The 15,874-nt window shown below is 41.2% G+C and overlaps 1 protein-coding gene across 6 annotated transcripts in view; it reads right to left on the bottom strand.

Annotated features, from left to right (window-relative positions):
• Positions 1 to 15,874, bottom strand: part of PPFIBP2 (PPFIA binding protein 2) — a 149,389-nt gene that overhangs the window by 122,414 nt on the left and 11,101 nt on the right. For 5 of the 6 annotated variants that reach the window (XM_081936499.1, XM_081936501.1, XM_081936502.1 and 2 more), the window contains exon 2: positions 145 to 242. In XM_081936499.1, coding sequence (XP_081792625.1) covers positions 145 to 208 — 64 coding nt within the window. In that variant the 5' untranslated portion in view covers positions 209 to 242. Of the gene's footprint in view, positions 1 to 144; positions 243 to 12,857; positions 12,877 to 15,874 lie in introns of those variants that run through there. The other variant, XM_081936500.1, reaches the window with a different exon arrangement.

Raw genomic sequence — 15,874 nt, 5'->3', positions numbered from 1 at the left:
GTGGTCAATAACTTGAGAAAGCTCGGAGAGTCAAACATAAATGAAAATTCATCTGGATAGTTCATCTTTCATTATCATAGTTACGAAAGAGATTTTATGGTAGGTATAGTGTTAGTAGGTTTTTTTTAAAGGCTCTCACAATACCTGCAATGATATCATCCATTTGTTCTAGAGCAGCTTCAAGCATGTGACTAGCATCAGAAGTCATCTTTTGTGGCTTGCTTGGATCTTGTTTTCTTAATCTAAAAGGGAAAAAAAGAGGTAATGCTTACTTATTTGTTACATTACTATAGCTGCCCATCTCAATAGGTGACTCAGGGCGGCATAGATCATAAGACATAAAAAGAATTAAACAGTACAGAATAAATATGTATGGCACCAAGTAAAACTGATACTACGGATGTTAATACAACCAGGACCCTTAACGCACTTGGGGCTCCAGGCTGAGCCACATAACCAAGTCTTCACTGTCTTGCAAAAGGCCAATAAGGTTGGGGTAATCGTGACATCTGAAGGAACGATATTCCAGAAAGCAGGCTGGGGCTATGGCAGAGAAGGCACTTCTGGTTACCACCGACCAACATTCATTGGCCAATGGATGGACAGAGACAACTAGGAGAAGATGGTAACTGGCCCCAAGCCACGAAGGGCTTTAAAGGTGATAACTAACACCTAGAATTGCATTTGAAAATACACTGACAACCAATCCAGCTTATGAAGCAGTGGTGTTACATGTATTGAATACCTGATGCCTTTACTACCCATCTAGCCAGAATCTGCACTAGTTGAAGCTTCTGAATGCTCTTCAAGGAGGACCCCATGTAGAGCACATTGTGGTAGTCCAGATGAGAGGTGTCCAGAAGACATGAGTGACTATGAGCAAATTAAATCATAACAATTTAGCTACCACAATCTTAATTTGCTATCAACATAAACCATTTAATTTTAATGATAAATACATATGTAAAAGTCCATAATCAGATCGTGATCATCGTGATTTATATAAGCAGTGGATTAAATGAACAAGCATACAGAGGACTAAAGAGGGTGTCAGGGGCAACAATTTTATCTTAAACGATTGTCTGAAGACTGGTCATACTCACTGGAGAACGCACTAGATGGCAGACTTTTCTAACCACCAGACTTTCTTACAAATTGATGGGTAAGAATGCCTAGCAGATTCTGTTCTGCCAGCTATCTTGAATGGTGTCAGTGTAAGGAGGAAAATACTACTTTAACCAAGGATGGTTTAAGGCTATCTCTCTCAAGGAATGGGGATGAAAGGAAGGCAGCATTATTGGGGGGGGGGGGGAGGAGGGGGGAGAATAAATTCATCCAGGACACAATCATGCTTATTAAGATGGTCTGCCCAAATACTTCATGGACCCAGAGGGATGCTGATAGGCAAGTGCAGGGCCTCCCTGTGATCCGGAGGGCAGTTCCATCAAGTGTCTAGTCAGCTGCTATCGAGTTTATACTGCTACAATGGGTTAGTTGCAAATTGTCTTGAGAATAATTTGCTTGAAAAAAAGATGTCATATTAGTAGTGCAATTCAGTCGGTTCTATCCGGTTTGGGTGAACCGGTAGCAGTGGCGGCAGGAGGCTCCAATCAGGTGTCACCACGTCCCATTTTTGACATTCTGTGCATGCGCGTAGGTGGTGCGTGCACTTACATTTGTGAACCGGTAGCGAAGGTAAATTGATTTCACTCCTGTGTTATATGTTTGAGTTATGCCATTAAAGTGTTGAATGAGGAGTAAGGAAACATAAGTTGAAGTTAGGGATCATGATGGCTCAAACTATTACTTCGCTACTGATGATTGGCAGGCTCACATTCAAGGCACAGTGTTACTGCAGAACATCATACGCTCCCGCTCCTGCCAACCCAACAGTTCACAAACTGCCAACTGTGACTAGACAAATGAGTACCACTATGGTAGGCAACTTAACGAGGACATGAAAGGAGCCCCCAAGTGAACAATGATGATGTCACTGTTCAATCCTTTCAATCTTCGGCACTCCCAACACAACTGTAGTAGTCCACCTACAACCTAGAAGGTCACAAAGGGGTACTGGATTGGTTGCTCTTGCTCATCTCCCCATTACTTCCCCACTATTACTTGCTGTTGCTATGCGGGAAAAGAAAGAGAGCATCATGTTTTCTACCTTGAATTCTTGAATGAAAAGTAAGATATAAATCTATCAAAAAAATAATTTAATTATATCCGTAAAGTCAAAAAGAAAGATTCAAGGCAAACTGAATTATTTTATAACACAGAATTATAAAACCTGACAATGAGCATTTGTTATATTGATTTCTTTTTTAAATACAGAAATGTCCTAAAAGTTGCTCATCGCTTTCTAAAGCCCAATTATTAATAGCTTTACTTATTTTAGTTTGCAGGACGGGAGCTGGAAGTAGTTAACTGGCATTTATTTAATGTTTTTCTCCACTCCAAGCCTTGCTCAATCCCAGATTTGCAGAGCTCCTCAGGTGGCACAGCCTCCAACACAACTTTGGCAGAAACATCAGACATTTCTAGGCATGACCTCTAGTTTTCAGTTTGCTATTCACAACAGATTTCATGTTCATTTCAGGAAATAAGATTACCGAAACATTCCTTCTCTGAAAGAATTTGGCAGCCTATTTTGTTTTCCCCCCTTTAAGAGGAAAAAAAATGTCCTGCATATTAGTAGGTGCATATATATGCTAAATTAAATTATTAAATTATTTGGGATGTTCTCCCGGTCCAAAAATTATAATCTATGCATCTATTATATTTATGTTATATGCACTTATGTCCATGATGGCGAATCGATGGCACGCGTGCCACAGGTGGCACACGGAGCCATATTTGGTGGCATGCCAGCCATCAGCTCTATTTTTTGCCCTTCCGGAGGGCCAGGGAAGGCTGTTTTCGCCTTCCCCAGGCTTCAGGAAAGCCTCTGGAGGCTGTGGAGGGCGAAAAACATCCCCAAGGGACCAACCGGAAGTTTGGGAATGAACTTCCGTTTGGCCCTTTGGGACCATTTTTCGCCCTCCCCAGGCTTTCCTGAAGCCTGGGGAGGTCAATAACATTCCCAATGGCCCAACTGGAAGTTCGGGAATGATCTTTTCCCACTTTCCTCAGGGGGCGGAGAAGACGTTTTTGCCTTCCCCAGGCTTCAGGAAAGGGAGTTTGGGGAGGGGTTATGCGTACATGCGTGGGGGTGGGGGTCGTGCATGCATGCACATGGGGAGGATTGAGTGGCCACACGCATTTGATAGAATCGTACGAAAAAGGTTCGCCATCACTGACTTATGTGATATGCATTTCTGTTATGTTATGCATTCAGAATACTGTACTATTTAACACAAGCCTATGTTTACTCACGAGCAAGTATTGATTGGGGTACAATAGTCAACAAGGAATGTTGAGTAGTAGGAACAATCATTTCAGTTATCTTTATAAAGCTCCAGTGAAACCACTTAGCAGGATATTATTCTTTTAGAGGGCAGTACTGAATCTTGCATAAAGGCCACCTAGAGTGTTAATGGTGATAGAAACTAGAAACAGAAAACATTTTATTCTCTTACCTGCTGCACTATATAAAGCACTCAAGCTGTTGTAATCAAATCACAGATCAAACTTCGTTGGAGTAAGCCTTAAGGCTTTCTATCTTGTATAACTCATCCCTCACACAAGGAGCAGGCACTTATTTGCATAAGGCTATTTTATGCCAAACATTTTCCTCCACAGGGGCAGAACGCAAACAGGATCAAACTAGTCGGCACTATCCTACACAGAAAATATCCAAAATATCTTCTTTGCTGGCCATTTGTATGTGGGGAAACTCCTACAGCTTCCAGAGCACACCCGTTTCCCCAAAACCAAAAATAGACGGCTAGCTGTACCCATCGAAAATGTACAGTTTCTATGCGTCATTTATTTATTTAGATCCACCTTTATTATTTTTATAAAAACTCAAGGCAGCAAACATACTTTAATACTCCTTCATCCTTCTACTTTCTCCACAACAGGCACCCTGCGGGGCGAGTTGGGATGAGAGAAAGTGACTGGTCTAAAATCACTCCACTGGTTATTCAGGCCTATGACAGGACTAGAACTGTCAGCCTCCTGGTTTCTATGCCAGCACCTTAACCACTAGACCAAACTGGCGAATCAAATATTTACAAACCACTATTGTAATTACTGATATAATTCTGGAGCATGAGATAATTTTGTTTCCTGAGCATTAATATTTCTTTTCTTTTTTTCCCCCTGCAGATATACTGGAATTCTGATTTCCAGCCAAATACCCAGGTGTCTAGAAATACAAAAAAAAAAACCTCTAATCTCACCATACTTACTCTGAACAGATTAAAAAAAATCAGGATTCTCAAACAGAATTATTTAGGCCTCCCTTTAGAGGTTTTTTTTTTGGAAAGAGAAATAAATAAGCCCAAGAATTAATAGAAATTGTTACTCTTGTTCATAATGGCTATTGTCACATTTCTGAAACATTCACCCAATGTTGAACTGGATTATTTTTACGGCAATACAAGAAGTTTAGCATTGGAATTTAGTTTTATAAGAAACTGATCAGCATTGATCTTGTATGAGGAAAAAAATTAATTAGCTATATTTGTTATCAGGATGAGACAGAATTTATAAAATGTTTAGTCCATTATGAAGGGGTAATTCCAATATTTGAGTTAGGTACCTTATAAGTATGTAGGTGCGGATGTCTGTTTGTGTGTATGTGTGTGTGCCTGCTAGTGTAGTGTAGTGTTTTTAAGATGCGATAAAACCTGCACCAAAATTCTTTTGCAAGTAATATCTGCAGCAATTTTTAAGCAATGCTGTAAACATAGGAGGCTATGCAAAAGAAATAAGGAGTCTTATTGTCCCTGCCTGAATGCTTTATAGCTGATTGTTGGAGATTAACAACAAGAGAAGACATGGAAGTAAATAAAGAAAACAGCTCCCAAGGTAATCCATTAAGCTAGAATAATCAAAGAAGATGACTATTTGAGAGACCAGGAAATGATGAGGTGGAATGGATGCTTCAGTAAAAGGTTTGTTTCCCAAGCTTGATTAGCTCCTTCCAAGTGCCTGTGATTGGGTAGCTGGTAATGGTTTGACAGCAAAAGTAACTCTGATTGAGATGACTGTCAGTGCTCCAATCACAAAGATATCTGAATTAAGGCAGACCTGTTGATTAGTGATTTCAGTCCTCCTCTCCACCTCAGTACAGTACTTGAAGCAAGTGGCTTTATTTCAGCACAGTTGCTAATGTATTGCTGTCTGTAATGCTCCAGTATCTGGGAAAAACAAATCAAGGCTGTTGTTTCAAGAGTGCTTTGAATTGGGATAAGGGAGTTTATAGCCATCCATTCCAGCGCATGTCAGTCTGGCATTGTTTTGTTTTAACTGCACCTTAAAATTCAGCCTTGCCTGAGATATAAGGCTGCTAAAAATCCTTACAGGTAACCTGTTTGTCTTATGAAAGAAGGTTTTAACTTCTGTCATTTTGATTTACACATTCTAGTGAATACAAAAAGGCTCAACGTAACATATTTGGTGCCAGGCACAATGCAAAAATAACTTCAAATATGGGTGTAGCATAGTAGCTTATAAACTGACTGCTAATAAAAAATAAATAATTTCAGAGCTGGAGAGCTAAGCATGTATGTTTGTTCAGGTCTGCTGATCAGGATTCAAAGAGAGTGATCCATATTGCTGGGAATTCCTTTCAGAGAGAACTTCTCATTTCCTGTTATTTTTTTAATAAATAAAAAAAGTGTTCTTGGTAAAGTAGGACATTTTCCTAGTTCATCTGCCTGAATTATTTTTTTTGGGGGGACCCCATCTTATGAGGGTCTAATGGCCACAATTCATTTGGGCTACCAAATGAAAACAAAAAGGATTTTGCTATACTTGAATACATTCTTTGCCTAGAATTTGTAATAATATACCCCAGTTTTTACCAGATTAGAATAATTAGGATCAGAAATATTTAGGGAAGTGCATGGAATGGAAAACATAGAGCAGAATATTCTTCCAAATAGTTTGGTTGTTTCCAGTTTCAACCAAAACAGGCTATGAAAATATTGTGGGGTGATTTTAAGGGATGAGCAGAGCAAGCCTGGCATATAATGTATCTTTGCACTCGTCCTTTCTCCTTGGCTGACCCTCCACGTGCTAAACACATGCCCTTCACCCTCCCCTCTGCTGCTGCCGCTAGCACCTGGCTATAATAATCTCAATTGTACAGGATAGAGTTTGAGCATAATACACTCCACTCAGCTGGCCTTGCCAATTTCACCATTTCCAAGCACCTCCCCCCCACCTGTGGTGGCCTTTTTTCCATTCTGCCAGTTTCTGCCCCCCACCCTAACCACTGCCTGGAACCATCACCAAGTTTCAATTTGTATCCAGAAGTCGTGGCCTTGTATATGGATGGAAGTTTCAATTCAGGCAAAGACAATCCAAAAAATGGTTGTTTCGTGCATGAACCAGTGTGTGCAAAGGACATTTTGTGCATAACTAAAAATATTGAAATGATGAACTCAAGCAATATTAGCTGTGTCCACCCTGTATTTTAGCACAGCTACACAACATGATGTAGGCATATAAGCACCCATGATATTGCCCTCATCTCCTTCACAGTCCATAAGGGAGAGTCCAAGTCAGCATGAATATCGAGATATTGCTGTATATTATACAGTGTATTCTTGTAATATACCATTATTATTCACAGCACACATACACGTGTGTGTGTGTGTGTGTGTGTGTGTTTGTATAATACAATAGCAGAGTTGGAAGGGACCTTGGAGGTCTTCTAGTCCAACCCCCTGCCTAGGCAGGAAACCCTATACCATTTCAGACAAATGGCTATCCAACATCTTCTTAAAGACTTCCAGTGTTGGGGCATTCACAACTTCTGGAGGCAAGCTAGAATGTGTATATGTGTGTATATACATGAGCAATCATTATATGTATGTGTATGTATGTGTATGTATATGTATGTGTGTATACACACACACACACATACACACATATAATGACTGCCCATGTCTATTTATATTTGCAAGTATACATGCAATTATACTTGCAATTTGCAATTATACCTTGTGGAGCATTATCCAATCAGTCAGGCAATCAATCAATCTATCAATCAGTCAATCAGAATAGAGCTGAAAGGGATCTTGGAGGTCTTCTAGTTCAGCCTCCTGCTCAAGCAGGAGTCCCTATACCAGCGATGGCGAACCTTTTTTGGCTTGCATGCCATAAGTGGAGGGAGCGCAGAGGGGTCGTGTGCAGGCGTTCCGCACCCATAATGCAATGTGCGACCCCCAGTGCGCATGCACGCACTACAGGCGCTCCCCCCATTTTTACATGCTTTTTTCGCTCTCCCCAGGCTCCAGAGACTTTATAGGAGCCTGGGGAGGGCGAAAACAGCCTCCCCCGCCCTGCCCCCCCGGACGCCCTCCAGAGGCGTCAGGGAAGCCTCCGCACGGTCCCTGAAGCCTTCGGAACGCTTAAAATGACCCTCTGAGCAAACAGGTCTTGAGCACTCCGAAGGCATCAGGGAAGCTCATGAAGCCTCCGGAGGGCCTCCGGGGAGGGTGGGGGAGGCTCTTTTCACCCTCCCCAGGCTCCTATAAAGCCTCTGGAGCCTGGGGAGGGCGAAAAATGGCTTTTAAAAAGGCTCTGACAAATGGCTCCGCGTGCCACCTGTGGCATGCGTGCCATAGGTTCGCCATCACTGCCCTATACCATTTCAGACAAATGACTGTCCAGTCTTTTCTTAAAAACCTCCAGTGATGAAGTACTTACAACTTCTTTACAACTTCTGAAGACACGTTGTTCCACTGGTTAATTGTCCTCACTGTTAGGAAGTTTCCCCTTAATTCCAGGTTGCTTCTCTCCTTGATTAATCTCCATCCATGGTTTCTTGTTTTGCCTTCTGGTGCTTTGGAAAATAAGCTAACACTACCCCCCCCCTTCTTTGTGGCAGCCCCTCAAATACTGGAATATTGATATCATGTCACCCTACTTTGATCAGATTGTTGTCAACCCCGCTGTCAGCCCACATGTCATGCCATCCCACTTGGAGATCAGATTGTTTCCAACCCTACTGGCCTTTTGTAAGGTGCAAATATATCAGTGTGCCACTGAGCTTGGGGACCTGAATGTGTAATAGAGCCTGTGCAGAGGTTATGTTGAATGTCGATTATTGCAGACTTTGTTATTCAGTTCGTATACGCCTTTATATGCTTTAAGATTCAATGCTGCTCTTTTTGTAGTTATTTAAAATTTTGTAAGGCACCCAGAGTCATGCAATTGAGATAGGTGGTTATATAAACTGAAGAAATAAACAATACCACTCTTTGATCCTGTGGATTGGTGAATTCTCTGAGTCATTCTCTACCAGCGGGAAATTAGGAGACTTTTGCCCTTTTCCCTTCACACCTTGAAAATCTGTTTAGACAGTATAGGGGATCTTCCAAAGAAACGTTTCAGGCAAGAATTAGCAAAATATTCCTTCTCTCCTTTTCTGTCAGCAAGGACTATGATGAGAATAAAAATATTCCATGGGAAAAAAGAGCCCTTCTGGTTAAAGGAAGTTAACATAGGACCGTTACAATCTATTAAAACTTGCTAGATTAAAAACTCTGGTAAACAAACTGTAGGAAGATAACACCCACCCCTCTCCTAGAAAATGAAATATTTTAGAAAATATTAAAAGGGCAGAATATTTCCTGCTAAAAGGAAGCAGAAACTCATCCCCACCCCACCTTAGTCAATGAGGAGCCAGAGAAACATGTTTTTAGGCAGAAAACAGACTCTTTACTTACTTTACTTTACTTTTATTTAGATTTCTAGACCGCCCCCTCTCCCGAAAGGGACTCACACTTAATAGCTCCCCCCACCTTTGTCAATGGGCCATTAAAGACCTGAGCCAGTCTATTCTACATAACAAAGATATACCTCCTCCAGGCAGACCCATCTGCAACAGAAACTCACCACGTGGCATCTGGGAACGCAACCAAGCTTGGGACTCAAAAGACTCACAACCTACAGAGTTAGCTAAGATCCCCCGCCCCTGGGAGTCTGACAACCAATCAGAATACATTTCTTGCACAGGAACAGGAAACAGAGAGGTGGGGCCGAACAGAGGGTATAAAAAACTCAGGAACTCTCAGCAAGCCCCTTTCCCCTTCTTTTTTCTTCACTCAACATCTTCGAAGCATATGATCGCCTTTTTGCCTAGGACCCCAAGCCATGTGCTCCTGTCCACCATTAAAACCATCTTTCCAAACAGCCTCCATATTTCCAGTGTCTTTTTCCCCACTTGGAATTGAACCCAGATGGTCATTTCTTCCAACCACAGAAGTACACAAAGAATCATGAAACTGTCTGACAATCTTTCAAGGCAGAGGAAAGAGAGAAGAGGTAGCACAGGTTTTCTTTAGAAGAGTTTTAATGGTCAGGTTCCCTTATCGCGGGAGCTCTGTCCTACTCATTCAGAAGGCAATAATGCCTTTCTCTAATACAGATAATCCTTGATTTATGACATTCATCCAGTGTGATCACCATTTGCAATCTTTCCTGCTGGCTTCCCCAGTATGTCAGTGGGTAAGTTGGCACGGAAGTTGCTAGGGTCAGTCTCCCACATCGGTGCATTGTCTTTCAGCCCCTCTGCACTTGTGCCAGCCAGTGACATATCCCTGTGCAACTTCCCCGAGCTTCACCAGGCCTCTTTTATACCTCCCCAGGTCTCGTCATACCCACCTCACATCCCTGCGCACCTACTCCTCCTTGTGCCTCCCTTGTACCTTGGGCACCCTCCCTTATCCTTGCCATGCCTCTCTGGCACACTTTTACATCCCCTTGCATTATCCCCAAGCCTTGCTGTGCACCCTTTGAAACCCTGCACAACCCACAAGCCCTCCCCAACCATCCTCATGCCTCTCTCTAGTTTAACATTTTTATTGAGTTATAAGGGTATGAAAGTAAATAGGAAAATAGTGGGGAGGAAGGAGGTGGAGGAAGGATTGGGGAAAAGTGAGGAAGGATTATGGTAGGAAAAAGAAAAAGAAGCTTCCGACTCCCTCTAAAATAAGTAAAATAAGGCATTAACATCAAATCACAACTTTTTGTTTTTTAATAATAATATACCCTAGCCATTTCTATAAGGATCAGTTTAATCGTTAAGACCCAAAATCAAAGTTTCATTCTTTTCCACTTCAAGCACACAGTTCAGAAGCAGTCTCCACGTGGAAACAAAAGTACTTATATTCTTTTCTTTAATCAAAATAATCAATTTTGGCATTTCAGCCAATTCCATCAGCTTCAGGCCTCTCTCGACCATTTCCTCACCCAGCAGCAGCCACTTGGCTGCCTGCTAACCTACCTGCAAGCTGACATGGTGGTGGGAAGCCGGCAGGAGGCAGCCTCACCTACCGACCCTGGAATTTGGTTAACGATGACAACCAGGATTACAGGGTTGCCATTGCTAAGCGACCCGGTCGCACTTTATTACCCCATCGCTTAGCAACAGAAATTCTCATCCCAATTGTCATTGTAAATTGAGGACTGTCTTTAGCTGGTGGGAGAATGTGGAAGACAGCCAGGGTCTTCCAATAACTTGGATTCAAAACAAACAAGCAGTCTCCCCACCCGCACCACCAAACAAGCTCAAAAGCACACCAGCGGCAAAAATTATTCCTAAATAACAAGCTCAATGTGATAACAAACGTGCCTCATTTTTTCATTCCTTAGAGAATAATAAGGAAATAAAATCTATTTATACAGGCAGACATGGGTAGTAAGCATGTTAATTTAATGCAGATATGGTTCCACCATAGGAAAGCTGATTTTGCAAAGGGTTTTCCTCCTGCTGCACCTTGTTAACAACTGTTTTCTCTATTAAGAGACTATGTGGCAGCTTCGTATTGCCTAGAGAAATAACACATATGCTGAAAAATTCAAGTAAGTGGTATTATAAAACTGTAGCAAGACTTAACTAAATGGGTCAAAAAAACAATCAAGTACCCTAATGAGTGCCAAAATAGTATATAAAGTATTTCCAAATTTAGAGTTCTAACTGAAAAACCAGACAATCAAAATTATTCAACTGTATTTAGTCCTATACTCCTCATCACGCAATAGTAAGGGAGAGTAAGCTGAAATATCTCCCAGTGTCTGGGCATCAGCTGTCTAGAAATATTCAATCCAAAGAAAATGTGGTTTGTGTTTGCCATTGTGCAGCCTGAGTTAAAGAAGTGAGCTTCCAGCTCTGAACTTTTTTTCCGTTATAGTCTCATTTGTGACATCATACCATTGCTACTCTTTGAGCGAGAGAAAGGGACTTTGTTAGAAATGAGCTCCTGTGTGGCTCTTACAAACCACATTTAATTTGCTGTGGCTTTAAGTAAGTTCCTTTGGCTATGGAGTACACAGAGATGATTTCTTAACATTTCCAGCAGTGTTTTCAGTGGGCTTGTAGGAAAAAGGCATAGGTGCAACAGAAAAACCGTTTATAGACTTCTTCTTCTTATTGATGAAGTATTATCTGCTTCCTATTATTGATGAAGTAACTACATCACTGATTGTGACCACATCAAGTGATGCAATATTATTAATCCATGATAATGCTAAAAAATCCACACGAATTAAAAGCCAGAATATCTCAACATCACTGGTTTTATTGTTCTTCATGGCAGAGATTTCTAAAAAATTAGTATCAATTGTTGGCCGATCCCTACACTGCTGCAGAATCATTTTAGGAGGAAGCTTTGCAACCTTTTACTCCATCTTTATAGCAATTACCTATAATTCATCAATCTACAAAGGAAATCCTAATTTATTTGTTGTAGCCTCTGCTTTTTCAAATCTAGACAATAAAGTAGTGTAAGCAGCAGTGTTTCCAACGCCAACAATGATACATTTCTTCATAATCAAAAGTATATGAGTCTCGGGGGAAATATAATTAAAATATGTGAAAACTCTTAAAAAGGAAGAAGAATTTTTATTTAGTTTGGACCAACTGGGTCATATTACTGCCTCAGCATCTTTTTCTAGTCATACCTGTTGTCACAGCTTCAGGCAAATCGGTTTTCCCAGACACTCCCTTCTGGTTCTTTAGCTGGAGCAGATATTTTGAAACCAGCACTGCATTCCTGAGTCTTTTCTATGCAGCTCAAGCTTAGCTAATATTATGTTTATTTCTGGAAATATACAACATTTAACTTCTTGGAAACATCTTTTGTAGATGTATGCATTCACAGAGGTTTAGTAAATCAAGTCTCGTCTGAACATGAAAAAACTTTCTAATGTATGCCATTCAGATCCTTGGGGAAAAAAATTCACAATTTCAAAGAACTTTGACTTTTCCTTGGTCATATAATAGCTGTCCATTTGGATTATCGTGGAAAAACAATACTGAGGATTATACGGTTGTTTCAGATTGGAAAATCCATGCAACAACTCCAAAAAGCCTGCATAAGATAGTTGAATTATGATCTTTGTCTTACAGGCTATGTAGTTAAGGAGGACTGTCAGGGAAGAGTAGCTTGTCTAAGATTACCTAATGAATTCACGGCAGAGCTGAGAACTGACAGTAAACTCATAGTTTAAAAGCCCTGTCCTTATAAAAAAAATGTCTTCGTTCACATACAAATGAAATGCAATTTCTGCATTTCTGCAATGAAATAAATAACTTGGAAAAGGATTTTAAAATATAAGACGGAATCTCCAAGAAGATGAGCTTGAAGGAATGAAAGTTCAAGAAACGAAGAACCATCATTTCTGTTCCTGAACTAGAAGGGACAGTGAAAGAAATGTCAAACCGCAAAGCCACTTACCTTTGCTGGTCCTCAAGGAAACAAAATGTCAGTTTCACTGTTCCCTCTGAGAAGTCTCATTGCTAATAATCACTGCCTTAGTGCAAAGACAGCTTTCATTCACAACCAACACCCTAACATGCCCAGCCCATAATTAAAATGCTCACAACAATTCGAAGCCCAGCCCACAAAAAATTGTGATAGAAGATATTATCCTATTACTCAACAGCTTCCAGAAAATGCACCTGTCAAAATGGGTAGCAAACCATTCTTAGGGTTCCATTCCTCCAGCAAGTGAATTCAGATTCCAGTACCAAGTGAGAGGAAGATCATGATATTTCGTTTTTCAAAGGCAGGCAGCCTTCCTGGCAAATATTGCCATTTCTCATTTGAAAAACATTTACACATACCTATATTTTTATTGCCTACTTAAGATGGCTCTCATCTTCTCTGATTGATTTATGCATTTATTTGCTGCAATTTATATCCTGCTCCAATCCAACAGGATTCCATACAGTAAGATGTATGGAAATATATTACCTAAATTATGACTGATATTTCAAAAATTGCATATGTCATCAACTGACAGAAAAGGTCTTGATGTTTTGATGATCCTAGCATATCTATAAGCCCTTTCTGCACTATCACATTGCATGTTTACAAGAAGATCAGAGAACTTGGGAGTTCCGCAACTAATTGCCATAACACTTGTAAAGTTGTTAGTAAAACTACCACCCGGTTGTCGAAGCATCACAAGTGAAGAATCTGCCCTGATGTAACATTCTTGGGAGCTCTCAAGAATTGCATTGCCCCTCTCCCTTTCCCCCCCTCCCAGGCAATACCAAATTAATACAGGTATTCAACTTATAACCATTTGTTTAATGACCATTTAAAGTTATAATGGTGTTGGAAAACGTAACCTACAACTAGCCCTTGCACTTATGACCACTGAAGCATCTTCCTAGTAACATGATAAAAAAATTGATTGCTTGGCAACTAGCATGTATTTATGATAGTTGTAGCATGCTGGGGGTCGGGGGATGGGGTTGTGTGTGTCTTGTGATTGTCATTTGCAACTTTCCCAGACGGCTTCTGACAAGCAAAGTCAATGGATGAAGCCATAGTCCCTTCATGACACTGTGATTCACTTAAGAACCATGGCAAAAATGTAAAATCAGGCATGAGTCACTTAACCGTCTTGCTTATCAATGGAAATTCTGGTGCCATTTCTGGTCATTAATTGAGGACTACCTGAATTAACAGATCTATCACAGGAAAAAAAAAGCTTAAAGAGAAACTTCTTGCAATTTTTTTTATTGAGTTCAGTCACAGTAGGCAGCCTTACTCAATACCACAGTCTTAAACTTTAGAGGCAGGCAAGATATTATGTGAGAAAGACTGCACAGAGAAAATATGGCTTAAAGCCTGTTACTACTAATCTGTTGTTTACTATTAAAATATGGGAGCAAAAATATTAGCTCTCCTAATAAAGAGCTATCTGATCTTGCCAACAAAGCCTGTCCAGATTTTTGCACTCCAAATCTAGTAGCCCTACCCATCAGTTTCAGTTGAAGAACTTTTCAGAAAAAGAAGTTTCTGAAGGGAGAAGTTTGGGAGAAGTTAATGGAAAGATGTTTCGAAAGCTTGCAGGGAAAGAAACAGTTGAAGCAAGAATTATGCAGGTGATATATCCCCTTTTCCAAACTGCATTTTCCTAAGACTAGTTTTTTTTAAATTCAATGCAGCCAAAAGGAAGAACTGCTGCTGGTAGCCATCCTTACAAAGAACACAACTGTAAATGTCTTCACTCACTATTTCACAATAATGCCCATAACACTAACACTGAGCTTAAAAGGTTTACACCAACAAGCAGAAGCTTACTGGAAAAGGAGTTTTACAAGGATTCCCCTGAAATGCTTCAGAGTGAAGATTCATATGGCTTCTTCAAGGGCAGATACAAAAGGAAGGCAGGAAGACTGCACAAAAAAAGGGTCTGAATGATGTGGCGAAGGCAATGTAAATAGTCTGCCAGATCAGATGACATGATACAAGAAATACTGGAATACTTTTGTTTATATATAGCACAATTTATCAGCAGCGTGCTTTAGATGCCTAACGTCTTTGCCACTGCAAGATATTCAAAGAATTATCTGTACCAGCATAGTTAGTTTTCAGACTTAGAATAACTTTATTGTCACTTTGAATGTATACTAATTGGCATACATTAAAATCAAATTTCGTTGCATACAGTTCTCAAAGGGTCATCACCTCCAATATACACTACATAAACATGACAAAATAAATAAATACAAAATTATGCATAAAGCCACATATAGTATATGCAGTGGTGGATTCTGGATCCCAGTGCAACCGTTACCGTAAAACAAAGCCCGGTGGCCACCACATGAATGCGCGCAGTGCGAGCGTGCATGCATATTTCCAGCGACACTCTGTGATGCCTCCGCAACGCTCCAGCTGCTCAGCGGAGCGTAATGCAGGCACTGTACGCTGCACGTGTGTGCGCAGATGGCCCGTTTCCTTCAAATACAGGTAAGGAACGAGGGCGGGCGGGTGGGCCCTCTGGAGCACCATACCGGAATGGTACCCTGTGCTCCCGGCAGGCACTGGTACACCTGTACTGGGGCGTACCACCTGCAACCGACTACTGATAATATGACACAGAGAAACAATACAGTCTAGTTTGGATGTATACATGTACATGGTGAGGAAAGTGAATCTTGTGAGTTTGCCAGATCGATGGCATAGGGCCATGATGGCGAACCTGTGGCACTCATGCCACAGGTGTCCTCTTTGCGGGCGAACAGCCATTGCCCCAGCCTAGCTGCACTGCGCATGTGCATGGGGGGTCACATGGTCTTCGGGTCTTTGCCATGCATGCATGGGGGGTATCGCATGTGGGGTCACGTGCAAGCATGCAGGGTGTGTGGGGTGCATGCACAGGGGGCACTTGCATTGCATTTTGGAGCCTCGTGCAGTGCCCCTACGCCGTTTTGGCTTCCACGGCGGGAGGGGGGCAC

The sequence above is a fragment of the Natrix helvetica genome, assembly GCF_964273705.1.
Source record: "Natrix helvetica genome assembly, chromosome: 1".
Lineage (NCBI taxonomy): Eukaryota > Metazoa > Chordata > Lepidosauria > Squamata > Natricidae > Natrix > Natrix helvetica.
The sequence above is the reverse complement of the archived record's forward strand: the minus strand, read 5'-3'. Positions and strand labels throughout refer to the sequence as shown.